This window comes from Aulonocara stuartgranti (genome assembly GCF_965226115.1).
Source record: "Aulonocara stuartgranti genome assembly, chromosome: 1".
Lineage (NCBI taxonomy): Eukaryota > Metazoa > Chordata > Actinopteri > Cichliformes > Cichlidae > Aulonocara > Aulonocara stuartgranti.
Window position 1 is genome coordinate 40,115,910 of NC_138939.1, and position 18,601 is coordinate 40,134,510.

The 18,601-nt window shown below is 45.7% G+C and overlaps 1 protein-coding gene across 9 annotated transcripts in view; it reads left to right on the plus strand.

Moving 5' to 3' along the window:
• herc1 (HECT and RLD domain containing E3 ubiquitin protein ligase family member 1) overlaps positions 1 to 18,601 on the plus strand; it is a 96,474-nt gene that overhangs the window by 11,710 nt on the left and 66,163 nt on the right. For all 9 annotated transcript variants that reach the window (XM_082530525.1, XM_082530531.1, XM_082530528.1 and 6 more), the window contains exons 9-18: positions 2,007 to 2,151; positions 2,390 to 2,561; positions 3,243 to 3,377; positions 6,832 to 6,997; positions 7,137 to 7,262; positions 7,713 to 7,934; positions 8,370 to 8,522; positions 15,354 to 15,486; positions 15,654 to 15,845; positions 17,969 to 18,193. In XM_082530525.1, the coding sequence (XP_082386651.1) occupies positions 2,007 to 2,151; positions 2,390 to 2,561; positions 3,243 to 3,377; positions 6,832 to 6,997; positions 7,137 to 7,262; positions 7,713 to 7,934; positions 8,370 to 8,522; positions 15,354 to 15,486; positions 15,654 to 15,845; positions 17,969 to 18,193 (1,669 nt within the window). The remainder of the gene's footprint in view (positions 1 to 2,006; positions 2,152 to 2,389; positions 2,562 to 3,242; positions 3,378 to 6,831; positions 6,998 to 7,136; positions 7,263 to 7,712; positions 7,935 to 8,369; positions 8,523 to 15,353; positions 15,487 to 15,653; positions 15,846 to 17,968; positions 18,194 to 18,601) is intronic.

Sequence of the window (18,601 nt, forward strand, 5' to 3'; positions counted from 1 at the left end):
GGGAACCTTATACAGTGCTTCCCTATACACGTCGAACTCCCGCAGGCACAAAGACATTACGGAGGCTATCACTTATCACCTAAGTAATAAATTTGGCCCGCAGCCTAATTACATTTGGCCCACGAAGCCAAACCAAATTACTATTAGAGCTGGCCTACTGGTATTATACAGCTAATATATATATTGTTTAGTATTAAGCTTTGCTTGTTCCATATTCAGTTTTCCAGCAAAACTTATTTGAGTCCATAAGAAAAGATTCATTCTTATATCTGGAGGAAGATTTTTTTTTCAATAAATATTAATGTTAGCCCACGACTTTGTTCCAGTTTTGAATTTTGGCCCACTGTGTATTTGAGTTTGACACCCCTGACCTAGACAAACGCTACACAGTGCCGTCCCGCAACTATTTTTCTATTGTTGCACTACCTGCTCTATACACGCAGCGTCGAGCAACGGTGGAGACGGAATTACAAGCAGTACAACATTTTGCGGGAACAACAAAACGTGAGACATTTGTTGTTTTTATGTTTATTTATTGTTTTTATGTTCAGTCGCAACTGTTACGAAGTTGATGTGCAGTTAATAAGTGCAATAAATATTTATACTGGAAAAGAAAATCGTGAGAGAATCGTGATCTCAATTCTAAACCAAACTAGAAAGCGAAAATTTCAGAAGAAATTTTAAGTGTGCCTATGCCGCTGCCAATGAGTGTAGTTTGCCATTCATACGGCTACAAAAAAAAAATCCAAATAAGGGTAGACAGGCCGTACTACTGCTGGCATACCACTAGAGTGAGCCAACACACCACAAATTAAGTGAGTGAGCCAACACACCACAAATTAAGTTTCACTTTCGTTTGAAGTTAAGTTTCACTTTCCTTCCCATTCATTTCAATGGGCAAAAACTTGCATTAAAATATTCATATTTAAAAAAACTATAGAACTAATAAACACCAAAAGTCATAGCACACCATTCCAGCTCCAGCCGCACAAAATGAAAAAGGAAAATAATAATAATAATAAGAATAATAATAAATCCGAGAAACAGTAATAAGTGTGCCTTTTGGCATAGGCACACTTAAAAATCATGATTCTCATTTTATGCAAAATCGTGCAGCCCTACAAATACACTCATACTGGGTGGGTCCTGTGGCTCAACCTGTAAGATGAGTTTAGAAGAGAGTGCACCGTTTTGTTGAACGACTAATTCAACTTGTCTACACGAGAAACGAACAAAGTTCAGAGGTCAGAAGAAGTTCAAACTGCTATCAATGGAAATAGAAAATGTCTGGAAAGTGCCACTCCTGGTCCTTATTTGGACAGTTATTCTTGAAGCATCAAATCATTTTCATTTCATTACACCTTCATGTTCAAGTTGTTGAATCTGAATTTTTCCTAATGCTTCAAAAGTTTCCCCGACATAACGTTTTAAAAATCGTTGTTCCTTTGCAGCTTGTACACTTGCCATGGCGCTATATTTTTGGTGTTTATAGCAACAAAGCCCTGCGTGGCTAACGCTGCACTAATATTCATCAAAAAGCTTGCAGGTATTTAACCTGCGAGTTCGTGTGTACCACAGGACAGAGGTGCACATCACAGGTCTGCAGGCTTGACAGCTGGAGGTGTATCACTGTTTTCCACTTGGTGACAGCATTTAGGCATTCTGCCTATTTTCAACGTGTTTAATCAAATTAAACACGCTGAAAATATTGTTGCCATTTTTAAAAGATGCCCTAAAATGTATTCAAAAGGATCTTAAAACATCTTGAAATTAACTTGTTTCAAGCTGCTTAGATCCTTGAAACTTATGGACATTTATCCCAAAGAGGGAATTTCGTGCAGCTGTTTATGTATTCCTACTGAACAGACAGCTGGTTGGACACAGTTCAATATTTAAGGTCGAGATTTGTTACATAATATTGTTCTTCCAGTTATTTGTCTCTGAGGTGCCGCTTCACTGCCCAGGACAGAAAGCTGTGCTGATGCTGATCCCGCTCTTGTTTTCAGGTGTACGCTTGGGGCTGCGGTGCTTGTCTAGGCTGTGGTTCCTCTGAGGCCACCGCACTCAGACCTAAACTTATTGAGGAGCTGGCTACCACCAGAGTAGTGGACATCTCCATAGGGGACAGCCACTGCCTGGCCCTGTCACATGGTACTACTTTTCTCTTTTTGTGCGCTTGCTGTCTGGGATCAGAGTTAAAATACTCAAACTGTCTCTGTCAGTCAGTTTTTTTGCTGACACAGAAAATTTTTGTGTTTGTTGAGGGCTGTTGCAAGCAGCCTGATGTAATAGCAAATATGCAGACCTTGTCAATTTAGGGTAATATGTAACTTCCAGCTTGAGATATGACATATCTGTTTCGATCGTGTTGTGCTTAATCCCGATGCAGACAATGAAGTATATGCATGGGGCAACAACTCTATGGGTCAGTGTGGGCAGGGGAACTCCACAGGGCCAATCACCAAACCCAAGAAGGTCATCGGCCTGGATGGAGTCGCCATTCAGCAGATCTCAGCTGGCACCTCTCACAGCCTGGCCTGGACTGCCCTGCCCAGAGACAGGTCAGCTACCGCAACAGTTACCACGAACTGATCCCATCATGATGATTTTCTCTCTGGAAATATTCACGTGGGACTGCAGGCAAGAGCTGATGTTGCAAGACCACCAGAATTTGTTTTTCAGCTACTAGGAAGCACGAGTCAAAGGGCAGTAACTACACGTGAAAAGTACTGAAACTGCAAAACCAACACACTGATCTTGTGATTCAGAGTAAAGGTTACAGTGGTGGGTTTTATTGCAGTCACTCAGCAATCAGTCTCCAAAAATGCACCGAAAAACACAAATCAAAACAAATACCCTGATACTGTGAGCATCCTCAGAGGTCCTACCTCTCAGCCTGGGAGATGAGTTTAGAAGAGAAGCACTGTGATTCAGCCTTTTTGTTAAATATGTAATTCAAGGTCTTTAAGGATATGCACTTCCAGGAACAGCTGAAAAAGGCCAACAGGCGTCAACGAGGGTGACGGCGTGAGAGAACTGCTGTTTAACAAACACATTTAGGTGTTGATTGATTAAAAGCATACATGTGAGATACATACAAATGTGGTTATCACAGTTATTGTTTGGATTTTGGTTTCACAGGCCTTTATGTTTATGACATCGACACAACACTTTACTGTAGATCAAAGTAATTTACTGTACCTTACATACTTTACTAATATTTACTTATTACTTCTTTCTAGGCAAGTAGTAGCTTGGCACCGGCCCTACTGCGTTGACCTAGAAGAAAGCACATTCTCTCATTTGCGCTCCTTCCTTGAACGATACTGTGAAGGCATCAACAGCGAGGTCCCTCCTCTTCCCTTCCCCTCATCCAGGTGAGCCTGTTAGCCACCAGCCTTCACTGGTGTTATAAACCCTCCTGGGCTTGCTGTATAGTCTTTCTTGCACTTAGTGAAATCATATGTGACCAATCAGAATGTAACCTTGCCAAGTTCCATCCATCCATCCATCCATCCATCCATCCATCCATCTTCATCCGCTTTATCCGAGGCCGGGTCGCGGGGGCAGCAGCCTAAGCAAAGAGGCCCAGACCTCTCTCTCCCCAGCCACCTCCTCCAGCTTATCCGGGGGAATACCAAGGCGTTCCCACACCAGCCAAGAGATATAATCTCTCCAGCGTGTCCTGGGTCTGCCCCGGGGCCTCCTCCCGGTGGGACATGCCTGGAACACCTCAGGAGGCGCCCAGGGGGCATCCTTGTCAGATGCCCGAACCACCTCAGCTGGCTCCTTTCGATGTGGAGCAGCAGCGGCTCTACTCTGAGCCCCTCCCGGATGGCCGAACTTCTCACCCTATCTCTAAGGGAGAGGCCAGCCACCCTTTGGAGGAAGCTCATTTCTGCCGCTTGTATACGCGATCTCGTTCTTTCGGTCACTAACCACAGCTCGTGGCCATAGGTGAGGGTAGGGACGTAGATCGACCGGTAAATTGAGAGCTTCGCTTTTACACTCAGCTCCCTCTTCACCACGACGGACCGGTGCAGTGTCCGCATTACTGCAGCTGCAGCCCCAATCCGTCTGTCGATCTCCGGCTCCCTTCTCCCATCACTCGCGAACAAGACCCCGAGATACTTGAACTCCTCCACTTGGGGCAGGAACTCATCCCCGACCCGGAGTGGGCACTCCACCCTTTTCCGGCTGAGAACCATGGCCTCAGATTTGGAGGTGCTGATCCTCATTCCCGCTGCTTCACACTCGGCTGCGAACCGTTCCAGTGCGAGCTGGAGGCCCTCACCCGATGAAGCCAACAGAACCACATCATCCGCAAAAATCAGAGATGAGATTCTGAGGCCACCAAAGCGAAAGCCCTCCGCCACTTGGCTGCGCCTAGAAATCCTGTCCATAAAAATTATGAACAGAACCGAAGACAAAGGGCAGCCCTGGCGGAGCCCATCACCCACCGGGAACGAGTCCGACTTATTGCCGGCAATGCGAACCAAGCTCTTGCAACGGTCGTATAGGGATCGAATGGCCCGTAGCAATGGGCCAGACACCCCATACTCCCGCAACACCTCCCACAGGACACCCCGAGGGACACGGTCGAATGCCTTCTCCAAGTCCACAAAACACATGTAGACTGGTTGGGCAAACTCCTATGCACCCTCAAGTATCCTCGAGAGGATAAAGAGCTGGTCCAGTGTTCCGCGACCAGGACGAAAACTGCATTGTTCCTCCTGTATCCGAGGTTCGACTAGCGGACGAACTCTCCTTTCCAGCACCCTGGCATAGACTTTCCCAGGGAGGCTGAGGAGTGTGACCCCCCTGTAGTTGGAACACACCCGCCGGTCCCCCTTCTTAAAGATGGGGACCACCACCTCGGTCTGCCAGTCCACAGGTACTGCCCCTGATCTCCACGCAACATTGCAGAGGCGTGTCAACCAGGACAGCCCTACAACGTCAGAATCTCTTTGAGGCAGTCCGAAAGTCTTTTTCCATGGCCTCTCCGAATTCCTCCCACACCCGAGTTTTTGCTTCAGCCACTGCCCGAGCCGCATTCCGCTTGGCCTGTCGATACCTGTCGGCTGCCTCCGGAGTCCCACAGGCTAACCAAGCCCGATAGGACTCCTTCTTCAGCCTGGTGGCTCCCTTCACCTGTGGTGTCCACCATTTGGTTCGGGGATTACCACCACGGCAGGCACCAACCACCTTGCGGCCGCAGCTCAATGCAGCAGCTTCGGCAATGGAGACGCTGAACATGGTCCATTCGGACTCAATGTCCCCAGTCTCCCTCGGAATGCTGTTGAAGCTCTGCCGGAGGTGTGTGTTGAAGATCTCTCCGGACTGGGGCCTCTGCTAGACGTTCCCAGCACACCCTCACTACGCGTTTAGGTGCACCAGGTCTGTCCAGCGTCCTCCCCCACCACCTGATCCAACTAACCACCAGGTGGTGATCAGTTGACAGCTCAGCCCCTCTCTTTACCCGAGTGTCCAGAACATATGGTCGCAGGTCTGGTGATACGATTACAAAATCGATCATCGACCTACGGCCTAGAGCGTCTTGGTGCCACGTGCACTTATGGACACTCTTATGTTCGAACAGGGTGTTCGTTATGGCCAAACTGTGATTAGCACAGAAGTCCAATAACAAAGCACCGCTCGGGTTCAGATCAGGGAGGCCGTTCCTCCCAATCACGCCCCTCCAGGTCTCGCTGTCGTTACCCACATGAGCATTGAAGTCTCCCAGCAGGACAACAGAGTCTCCAGGTGGAGCACCTTCCAGCACCCCCCCCAGGGACTCTAAGAAGGCTGGGTACTCCGAACTGCCACTCGGCGCATAAGCGCAGATGACAGTCAGGACCCGTTCCCCGACCCTAAGGCGCAGGGAACAAACCCTCTCGTCCACCGGGAAAAACCCCAACGTACCGGCAGCAAGCCGAGGGGATATTAGGATACCCACCCCAGCCCGCTGCCTCTCACCAGGGGCAACTCCAGACTGAGACAGAGTCCAGCCCCTCTCCAGGAGACTGGTTCCAGAGCCCAAGCCATGCGTAGAGGCGAGCCCGACTATATCTAGCCGGTACCTCTCAACCTCACGCACTAACTCAGGTTCCTTCCCCACCAGAGAAGTGACATTCCATGTCCCTATTGCCAGTCTTGGCAGCCGGGGGTCAGTTCGCCAGGGCCTCCGCTCCTGGCCGCCACCCGGCACACAATGCACCCGACCCCTATGGGCCTGCGGGAGGATGGGCCCATGTCTCCTCTTCAGGCTGTGCCCGGCTGGGCCCCATGGACTAAGGCCCAGCCACCAGACGCTCGCCCTCGGGCACCCTCCCTGGGCCTGGCTCCAGGGCGGGGCCCCGGTAACCCTATCCCGGGCAGGGTAAACTGTTCCCTCGATATTCTTTTCATAAGGGTCTTCTGAATCGCTCTTTGTCTGGTCCCTCACCCAGGACCAATTTGCCATGGGAGACCCTACCAGGGGGCAAAAGCCCCCAGACAACATAGCCCCTGGGATCCCTGGGACACACAAACCCCTCCACCACGATAATTCAATTCAATTCAATTCAATTTTATTTATATAGCGCCAAATCACAACAAAAGTCGCCTCAAGGCGCTTCATAGATACAGAGAAAAACCCAACAATCATATGACCCCCTATGAGCAAGCACTTTGGCGACAGTGGGAAGGAAAAACTCCCTTTTAACAGGAAGAAACCTCCGGCAGAACCAGGCTCAGGGAGGGGCGGCCATCTGCTGCGACCGGTTGGGGTGCGATTCAAGGAGGAGACCTTGCCAAGTTCTGGATTAAAAATGTTTTTAAATTTATTTGAAGGGAGCATCACAACTTCCTCAAGCTGTGCCTTCGGCTTCTGTCCAATCATCTGGCGCTGGCCCTGGCGGGGGGCGTAGCAACGAGTATTTTGGGCCGGCAGGCCAGGCCACTGAGGAACCTCCTTTTCAGACTGATGGACTCCTCTGTGCCAGACGAGATTCAGGAGGTAAAAGATGCTTTTCGGATAATTGTTATCAACAGAGTAATATTCAGACTGAACTCATAACAGAAATAAGTCATGAAGGATTATGGGAGGTGATCAGAATGAAACCTAAAACTGACTTTAAAATACTTTCTTCCTTCAGGCAGTGATTGAGACTCTGTCTGTGGGGGCAACCATGTTGCTGCCACCACTGAGGGAGAGGATGGAGCTTCTTCACTCTCTGCTACCTCAGGGTCCGGACAGATGGGAGAGTCTCTCCAAAGGACAGGTACCCGATGCTACATACTGTGTAGATGGAGCTGCGCAGGATTCGTTGCTTGATGCTTTAAACAGCCTGTAAAGAAGAGGAACAGAACCTGTTTTTTTTTAAATAAAATCTAATGATTATCAGGAACAAATCCATCAGTGCCATGTAGATACAAGCATGCAGGCTGAGGAATAGACGTAGCTGTGGACAGGATTCAGAAAGAAATCACACACTAAACTCTGAAACATGGGTAACTTATCTTAGTAATGTTGTCTTTTATGTTAAATAGCGTAATAATTTCAGAGGGGAGTCACAGAAGACCAAAAGGGAAATTAGTGGTGGGCAGCAATGGCATCGATTTACATTGCCCTCATATATTCTCACTTACTCAGGTGTGAAAGATGAATTTGCTGATTGGTTCATGTCTCTGTTGCCTGCATTGCTCAGGAATGTTTGTATTTTGTGTCACAGAGGATGCAGCTCGACATAATCCTGACCAGCCTCCAGGACCACACCCACGTGGCCTCACTCCTGGGTTACAGCTCTCCTGCTGATGGCCCAGAGGTACTTTCATCTGGCCCTGCCTTTACAGCTCTCCCAGAGCCTGCCTACGGCACCACCACAGGCCACCCCGACACTCACCTGGCCGAGATTCTCATGAAGACGCTGCTCAGGAACCTTGGCTTTTATACTGTAAGTTAATACCGAGAAATGAACACACTGCACACTGAATGCTAGTTAGACTGCCTCTGGCTGTACTTTTCCTCTTGAGTCTTCTGACTCAATTATCCACATCATTCTGTTTTCTGCTCTCGCAAAGCCACAAATGGAACTCTGACATCCAGACGAACAAAACAAAACTAGAAACTACTTGGATGAAATAACTTTTTTTCAATTCAATTCATTTTTATTTATACAGCACCAAATCACAACAACAGTCGGCTTGAGACTGTTGTGTATATGAGATTTCTATCAGAGCGTGGGAGCACTGCGATATCAGACTCCTGTGTATGATCTGTACATGTACATGGTTTTGAAAATAAAGCTGACTTTGACAGTTGTAGACTAGTGTTAAATAAATGGAACTGAACCCACAGATGTTTGTGTTTGTATGTTTGTGCTGTACAGGATCAGGCTTTCGGTGAGCTGGAGAAGAACAGTGATAAGCTGCAGCAGGGCACATCCTCCTCTGACAGCAGCCAGCCGGCTCACCTGCACCAACTTCTCTGCTCGCTGCAGAAGCAACTTCTAGCATATTGCCACATCAACTCTCTTACTGAGGTACGGCTGCGCTCCTCTTTTTTAGAATAATTAGAGTGTGTAAACACATTTGTTTTGATTCTTGATGCTTAATGACTTAGAAAATAGTTTTCACACTACCAAAACATGGCAGGATGACGGGATGGGGGATTACAACACAATTTCATAGCCTCACAGTGTTTTATTTGAAGACGTTTTTTATTTCCGATTGCACTTTAATTTCAGATCATACATGGTTGTTGTAATGAGGATTAAAATGGCTTTAAACTCTCAGGCACGTTGGTTTTGTTTGTCTGAGAGCAAACTGAATTCTCTATCAGTGAACAGGAGAGGTGTAAAATGTGCTTGGTACCCCGCATCTTTCTTTCGTTCCTTCTGCATTGCATGCTGGGAGTGTGGCGGTGGAGCGTGTGATGAGTCTGACTGAGAGATCGAGGACTTGTTTCTAACTTTACTTTTCTGAATTGATTAAATTAAGCATTACTGACTTTTTTTGAGTGTGCAAAATCGCCAAAATGGACTTCTCTAAACTCATGAGACAACATGGTTTTAAGATCATACCTAGTTGTCCTTGCTCAGTAGAGGAGTGTAGTCTGGCAGTGGGTGAACTCAGCGCTGTGGTCATCTTTGTTGACAGTGTGGAGAACGCAAATAAAGCAAATAAATCGGAAAGATGATTTTATGTCTTTAAGTCACTGGTGGGTTCTTGGCAAAACTGAAATCAACGAATTTTGTCAGCAGTGTACTGTCATTGTCTCATCGGTAGGGATGGGTATTGATAAGATTTTAACGATTCCGATTCCATTTTCGATTCTGTTTAACGATTCGATTCCTTATCGATTCTCTTATCGATTCTCTTATCGATTCTTTTTTTTTTTAAAAAGGAGAACACTAAGGTCGATTAGCTTAGAACTGTGTTTTATATCTTCTCTTTGAACAAGATAGAAATTTAGGAGTAACATGGCCTTACAAACCCAACAGTGAGATCTTAAGAGAGCCACAGCCTACGGCTCTTCAATGGGGTGTCACAGGGTCCCCAGGAAAAAAAATGTATATGTAAAATAATAAAATAAATATTCTCCTGTAGCAATAACAAAGTTTAACATAAATTATTCTGTAGCAATTACACAAGAATATCCAGTAATGTCCCTGCCTACAATTAAACACATTCACTTACCAAAGTGAAATCGGGGGCATCTGCTGTGGCAAATGGGTGCAAGCCTTTGACCACAAACTTAGACACTGCTCGGTGACATTCGTCTATCCTGGCCTGAAAGGAGACGCTACCGGTAGACTGCAGCGAGACCTGCCAGCATCTGAGCCAGACTCTGTCTCTCTCATCATGGTTATCTAAATGCAACGCACAGTAATAGCAGGTTTTGTAATAAGGTAAATCGCGCTAACATAATATGCAATGCTAATTGATTAGTTACCTGCAGTATTAACGGGAGAGGACGTGGAAACGCTACCGCTGCTGCTGGGTTGAGCTTCGCTAGTCCAGAGCGGATCAAAAACACGACATTTGTTGAAAGCAATCGCGTGTTTTTTGAGCAAATGCTTTTGCATATTCGTAGTGTTTCCTCCCTTTGATGAAATCTCTACTTTGCAAGTATTGCACGTTGCCCTGTTGTCATCCTTTCTCATAAAGTGTAACCAAACTTTTGAGCGTTTGTGCCGCTCAGGCGCCGTGTTTCCTACTGGGTAAAAGACGCTACTCAACGTGATGACGTCATTCGGGGCGACTGGAATTGATAAGGGAATCGTTTTTAAAAGTGGCAAACGATTCCAAGGAATTGAAACAGTGGGAACCGGTTCTCAACAAGAACCGGTTTTCGATACCCATCCCTACTCATCGGCCAAATCTCTGAGAGATCTGGAGACTGACATAGTGGAGCTGGAGGTGTCTGCAAATTTTACAGGAAACCGAGTTTGGTTTGAGAACCTCAAATCTAAAAAAGCCTTGCCGGGCTCTGGAGCACAGGGGGCTCAGGTTTGTTGCAGATTTCAAAATCTTTCTCTGATGGATGCTCCTACGAAGGTTTTCTTTTCTCTGGAAAAAAGAAAGGACAGAGCAAGGTCTGACCTTTGTGACGATGTCATGGAGGTTTTTGAGGAGAGCTTCACTGAAGGCTCAGAGACCTCAGAGCTGCAGGAGAGCAGTTCTAATGCTGTTACCAAAGAAAGGTGATTTCCAGGATATTAAGAAGGGGCGGCCTGGCAAACAGACTGAAGAAGGTGATGGATCTGGGCCCTATTTCAGGAAGCCGGTTTAGAAAACTCAGCGTGAAAAACGATACTCAGGGTTGAGTAACCCCGAACTGTCCAACTCGGAATATTCGGTTTGAGAAAGGCTGATAACAATTAGTGCAGTCAACGCGGAGTTGCTTTAACCCCAAGTTAAGCGCGCGCACGAGGATACATAAAGCCCTGATTAGTGGAGCACAGATTAAGCGAGTCACCATGGAGACGGAGGGAAAGAAGGCGCGGTCAATGTATTTTACAGCGCTTGAGGCCGAAATTCTGATGGCAGCATATGCCGATAACATGCAAATTTTGCGGAAAAAAAGTAACACAGCCTCAGCTGCAAAAGAAAGGGAGCATGCATGGCAAAACAAAGCCGACAGAGTCAATGCGTGAGTGTTAATTTAAACATTGATCTAGGGATTTCCACCCATTTAACACGTTATTTTATCATATGTTATTTTATTTTTTATTTCATACATTTTATTTTGTGATGTGATGTGAGCGCAGGTGCAACCCAACAGGCCCCAAACGTTCCTGGCAGCAAGTAAAAATGAAATATAAAAATATAGTCCAAACAGGTAAGGTGTAATTGTATTATGAGCCATAGTGCTTGGTCTGTTTGTCCCATGTAAATCAATTGCAGTTAGAGGCTACATTAATTTCCCCTCTGTAAGCACTTATTGAAATTATCTGAGCACATTACAAGTACATATTTGCTTACTCTGTATGCTCAAATGTGACCCGTTATAGCCAACAGAAAAAAAGCGGAGGCCTGAAAAACAGGTGGGGGTCCTCCACCACCACCACTCACAGAGGCTGAGCAGTTGGCTTCCACATTTGTGATAATGTTGGCAGCATCACATATGATCTTCACAGTGCAGAGAACACAAATTAGCATCCATTACTATAATGAAATAATTTGTTAGTTTGAAATGCTACAGGGAACTATGTACCTGTACATTAATGCTGTGGAAAGACTTCCTGTTCACATAGTCTCCTTCATTTACTGAAGGAGCAATGATTGGAATGTGAGTGCCATCTATACAGCCAATCACGCCTGGGAACCGTGAAAATAAATGTAAAATTTAAGTAGTAGTTCAAGTATCACCACATCATGAATTAAGTTTTGTTCATCCTGATACCTGCAATTTTGTGGAATCCCTCTTTGATAAATCTTGTGGGTCTATGACCGGGGAACACCACAGACGAGTACAGGAGACGTTTCAGTGCAACTGTAACATTCCTGACTGCCCGACAGACGGTAGCCTTGGAAACGTGCTCAGCGTCACCAATATTATACAGAAAGCTCCCGTTTGCAAAAAACCGAAGTGCGATACAAATAATATGTACAGAACTGAGAGGATGTCCGCGATGTGTCACATGAGCAATATTAGGCCTGAGGATGTTATTCAAATAAATTATAGATTGTGCTGAAAAACTGTAACGTTCACACAGGAAATCATCAGGAAATTATAAAATGTCCAAACGCGCTCTAATCACTTTCCCGGCGGAGAGCTCTGCGGAGAATTTGGGCTTCAACATCTACTGGCTCTTCAAGGAAGGAGCACGCCATGTCTGACACTTCCTACAGTCAGGTTTCCGACAAAGAGGCGGAGAAAGTCGGGGTTAGTTGAAGTAAACCTGCTAGGGGGCAGGTTAGCTTCACGGAGTGTGTCGTCATAGTAACTCACTCAGAATTAATCTAAACTCGCTTTGTGAAACCGAAAACCCAGAGTTTTCGTTAACTCAGGGTATACTTACTCAGAGTTTGCACTAAACCGGCTTCCTGAAATAGGGCCCTGGTTGTCCACCAAACACAAACATACTGCGTGCCAGACAGGTCTATTGTTGATAAGAGGGGACTCAAAACACATCCTTGTGGAGACCCGGTGCTGAGTGTGATGGTGCTGGACCGGTGGGGGCCGAGTCTGACAGACTGTGGTCTATTTGTCAGGAAGTTCTTGATCCAGAGGCAGATGGGGGTGGAGAGTCCCAGGTGAGACAGTTTCTGGACCAGGATCTCCGGGATGATATGATTGAATGCTGAGCTGAAGTCCAGGAAGAGCATTCTCACATAGCTTCCTCGGTGCTCCAGGTGACTCAGCGCAGTGTGGAGCGCTATGGTGATAGCGTCCTCGGTGGATCGATTTGTCCTGTAGGCAAATTGGTGGGGGTCCAGAGTGGGAGGCAGACCGGCCCTGATGTGCTGACAGACCAGTTTCTCAAAGCACTTCATCACTACAGGCGTAAGTGCAACAGGCCTGTAGTCATTTGGGCTGGCCACAGCTGTCTTCTTGGCGATGGGGATGATGGTGGAGGTTTTGAGGCAGGGCGGGACGGTGTTTGATGACAAGGAAAGGTTGAAGATTTTAGTGAAGACTCCGGTCAGTTCGTCAGCACATGCTCTGAGAACCTTTCCATGTATTCCATCAGGACCTGCCGCCTTCCTGGGATTCACTGACCTTAGAACACACCTCACTTGGTGCTCCCTAAGTGTTAGTGTGCCAGTGCTGGGGGCGGGTGGAAGTGGTGTGGCAGCTGAGGGCCTGGTCGTCTCAAAGCGGGCGAAGAAACGGTTTAGATCCTCAGCCAGTGAGGCATCAGTCCTAGATGTCGCCTGGTTATTGCTTCTGTAGTTGGTAATGTGATTGATCCCCTGCCACATTTTTCTGGGGTCGTTGTCAGCAAAGTGATCTTCAATCCTCCTCCTATAGGCAGCCTTAGCTTTCCTGATGCCTCTACTCAGGTCTGCCCTGGCCGCCCTATACGCAGCCCTGCCCGATAGGCTCGGAAGTGCTGGCCGGTGTGGATGTTTGCGTAGCCTAGCGTCTGAGCCCGACCGGCATCCCCTCTTCCGCTTTCTTTCCCTCCGTCGCCTTCTACGCTTGCTGGGCGGGCAGACCATCCACGGTGACCCTGGCGGTCTCGCTATCTCCTCCAGGATGTTGTGTGTTCGCTGATAGTCGCCAGAAACAGACAAACTATATTTAAAACCTAGGTCAATTAGGTTCTGGCGACTGTAAGAGATGGCGGCGTTGCAAACATTCAAAAATATCCACATTAAAAGTAAAAACGAGCACCAAACTGGAGAGCTAAGAGCCGCTGCACCCGTGCGCGTAAACTTTAATCCTTGATGATCAAGTTTTTTTTGCATAATCGACATTGGATACACCGGGCTGTGCTTTTTGCCCAAAGAAGAAGGTGGACAGGGATGAGCTCACCTAGAGAGCAGAGCTGCAGCTTTCAGACTGCAGTTTATTCAGAAACACTTGATGGGAAGGGAAGATGTTTTCTGGGAACCAGTAACTAGCGTTATTTTAAGAGGAAAAGGAGAGTTAGGAATGGATGCTTCCGTGTTTTTACTAAACTGTAATTTAATATTTTGTTATGAAATTCCTATGTTTTATAAAGGCCTTTTTAAAGCTTGGACCCTTTTCTGTTGGAAAAGACTGGAACCAGCTTCCTCATTGTTTTGGCTTCTAGAGGAACCGTTGTTTTTGGGGGCTTGGCCGGATGCATGTGATGGAACTGGACTTGCTTTTTTGAAAAGACTGCTTGAGACAAAGGCTCTCAAACTGAGACAAATTATGGACCAGACCTTCAGAACACAGAAACAGCAACAACTTTCATTGGTTCAAGTCAAGCCACATTATGAGGAGTATTCTAGACTTTTGGCTTAAATGTTTAACTTTAGTTGAAAAGGAGATGCTGTTAGATTCTAGTCGTGGATTAGAGATTTCCGATGAAAGAGATCCTTTTTGAGGAATGGAATTGAGTATTGATTTTACATTCTTGACGGGACCCTCGCTTATGAATCGGAAAGACTCGTGACTTTTCACATGCTGAGTGGAAAACTGTTATATAAAATGTCAGTTCAAGGGTTAAATAAAAGGCACTTCAGTGGAAGGACCGATGCTGTCTGGAGAGACAAGTTAAAAGTTGAGGAATGTCAGAAACCTATATGGAGAGTCTTTTATTAACCCCCACTCAATAAGAGGTCAGGTGACCTACAGGGGAGGGTTTTGCACGGTGCCATTGCTGTCAGTAGTTTTGTGTCCAAGGTTAAAAAAGATGCAAGTGAATTATGTCCCTTTTGTCAAGAAATAAAAACTAGTTTTCATATGTTTCTTGAATTTAACTGCCTTGAAACGCTGTTTATTGTGTCTTTGAAAACTGTGGAGTGGCTTGGTCTCCAGTGGCAGTGGGTTGATACAACTTTCATTTTGCTGGTTAAATATAGAGTTAAAGCTAAATGTCTGTTTTATTTACTGATGAATAATTTCACTGATGCTTCTTTTCAGTGGTGTCTTAATAATGTGGTGTGCTATGTTGTAGATAGATCGCCTCTGTCAGTGCGCCCCAGGGTGGCTGTGGCTACAATGTAGCTTGCCATCACCAGTGTGTGAATGGGTGGATGACTGGTTGTGTAAAGCGCTTTGGGGTCCTTAGGGACTAGTAAAGCGCTATACAAATACAGGCCATTTATTTCAGCCCTGTGATGTTGGTAAAAATCTGTCTGTCTGTCACTTTTTTAGTGAATAAAAGAAACCAAATAAAAGAAAATGACCATAGTATATAAAAACTTTTTGTCACCCTGTTTATTTGCAGAACTCCAGCAGTGTGTCATTGCTCCACAAACATCTGCAGCTGCTCTTGCCACATGCCACAGATATCTACTCCCGCTCTGCAGCGCTGATAAAGGAGAGCTCCTGGAATGGCAGCATACGGGAGAAGCTACAAGGTGAATGAAATCAAGTGACCTGTGTTGTAATCTGGCTATAAAGGCCTGTTTTCACTTCCTTGTTATCTCATTCTGCTCCGATAGTTCAAGTTCTTTTCATTTAGCATTGAAGATACTTTCTTTTGTTTTATATCATTGTCATAAAACTATGACCATGTAATCTGCAGATGTGATCTACGTGTCAGCAGCAGGCAGCATGCTGTGTCAGATAATCAACGCCTTACTGCTGCTTCCGGTGTCGGTGGCAAGGCCGCTGTTGAGCCAACTGCTGGAACTGCTGCCTCCTCTGGATTGTTTGAACAGACTGTTGCCTGCTGCCTCTCCTCTGGAGGACCAGGAGCTGCAGTGGCCTCTTCAGGGTGAGCTCAGAGCAAGGTTAACTTGGTCAAAATTTGAAAAAAAAAGTTACAAAATATCCTGGGATGAGGTAAATGCATGTACAGACACATGATGTGATCATTTCTGCTGGAGATGTTAAATTATGAGCCCTTGTCAGCTAAGCCAGCAGTGTAATTACAAAAAGCCATGTGTGCAGGCATTACGTGTACACATATTCTGTCGTTAAGTTTTTTCTCTTTAAGAGCTTGATGATTTTTTTTTAATTTGGCATAAACATACACTAGAATTGGAGGATTAATTTGCCGGTTCAGGTGTCGGCAACTTTCAACATCAAGAGTCATAGCTGCTCCTACCAAGCAGTGGGAGAAGAAGAGCAGCACATGCAGGTGACGGGGACAGAGGTACATATAGTATAATAGGGTTTGGGGTAGAGCAGGGCGATATGGCCAAAAATATTTTTCACGATATATATTTGAAAATTTGCGATAATGATATAACCGACGATATAATTGATGCGAGACAAAATACAACTCCACAACATTACTAGCGCAAAAAGACAACCTTCCATTTATATTCACTTAAACAAGAAGCTGGTTTTTATGTACATTAAAGCTTTATAAAAATGTAACAGTGCAAATGCAAATTGCTTGCTGAAAGTTTAACCAAAAGGCATTTCCAGTAGAAATGGGCTGACATATCCTGAGCATAACCATGTATAATATCCACTGAAGTTAAAAAGAGGTGCTTTGCAACATTAAACTGCAGTGTGCAGTACGCATTTTTCGGACCATAAGGTGCACGGGATTATAAGGCACATTAAGCGAAACAAAGCAGTCAGATAAATCAAACTTTATTAAACTCATTCTTCTTGCTTCCTCCACTTCTGTACCATTGTTTCATTAATGTTGAATTCTCTGGCAGCTGCTCTATTCCCATGTTGTTGCAGTATATTAATGACTAACCTCGTATTGTGGATGGATTATCTCAGTTGTTCTCCTGTCTGAACTTTGGTCCGTTTACAGCATCCTGCCATGCGATTGCATTTGTCTCTAACCATGAAGAACCTTCACGTTAACTTTTATAAGTGGAAAAGTGTTAGTGTTCGTCCTCCAGCTTCACTGTTTATGTTATGCTAACATAGCTGTGTCGCTAGCGATCACGTAGCACATCATTATATACCAGCTAGCCCAACTTCAGTAACCCTACAAACGTCACTGCTGTTTAGTTTCCTGTCTTCATTTATGTTGGAAGTGATAGCAGAGGTGTACGTTTGATTTTTTTCAGAAATCTCTGTCAGAACATGCTATATCATGCTTAGGTAACTAGCGAAACTAGCGAGCTAACTTCCGCTAGCTTCCTGCTAACTTCTAACTCCGTTAAATGTAATAACTTTTGTTTTCATGGATGCCTGGAAGTTAAACTTTATAGTTACACCTGGTAAAGCAGCAATGCTGATCGTTTTATTAAAGATGAAAGAATTTAGACAGTTTTTAACTCTAAGTGATGCTGCAGTGTTGTTTGACCTGAAGCATACGGAGTTTAGGACCCAGATTACTCCCAGATTTAAGAGCATCTTAGTCCGACAAATACGACAATAACAACGGCCGCTTGCATGTTCTGCAAAAAAATGTGCTTTGTTGTGTATCTGACGGACAAACACCAAACCAGTTCCACATCACGGAAGTTGCACCATTTTTACAAACTAATTCTGGATCATCTGTTTCACTCAACAATCGGCCATGTGCGTATGTAAACAAAGGCACTGCACATGCGCGTTTTACTCCCATTCTATCGCGATATTTCATTTTCCTATCGTTGCCTAACATTATACCGGTATTACCGTGAACGGTATAATATGGCCCAGCCCTAGTTCGGGGTAACCTTAATCCTAACCCCTGGCTTGCAAGCTGCAGGTCGCCGACCTCTAGGCTAGATGTTCGTGTGAGATGCTGAATAGATGCGACTTCGCAAGACTCATTTTTGGCCTTAACATTAATATGTAACACTGATGTCTGATATGAGAAAATGAAAATCATATCGTGTTATTTATAATGAAAGGTGATATGTTTCAACACCCTGCAGTTGGGGCCATCTTGACGTCTGGTGGAGTACTAAATTGGAGAACGTATTTGTCTTTTTCCAGGTACCTCAGACTTTGCTGAGCCAGCCTCAGGAATGACCCTGCCGCAGCCCGCACTTTCTTGGGTGTGGCTTGTGGACCTGGAGAGGACAGTCGCCCTGCTAGTTGGGCGCTGCCTTGGTGGGATGCTGCAGGGAGCTCCCACCTCACTGGAGGAACAAGATACTGTTTACTGGCTCAAAACACCGCTATTTAGCAATGGCTTGGAGATGGACATCCCCCAGCTAGGTACAGGACGGACGCCCACATACACAACCAGTAGCAACTAGTTAACACGATAAGCTTAACAACCGATATATGGAGCGACGGCCTCTCTCTCTCTCTCTCTCTCTCTCTCTCCTGCTGCTACTTCAATCATGAAACTGATCAATCATCAGCTGATCGGCTTTTCTCTTCTTTGTTTTTGGCCCACTTTGCACCAGAAAGAGGAAACCAGCGGCTGAACAACAGCAGCACGTTTAAGCTTAATCAGCTGTTGTTAGAATTTATTTAATATTACTTTCTACTCGAGGATCTTTTTCTACGTAGCTGACGGCTGGTAACTGTGCAGGGGCGGAGCTAGCAAAGTTTAGCCAGGGGGGCCGATAGGGCATGAACAGGGAAAAGGGGGCACAAAGACATACTTTTCTTTCTTAT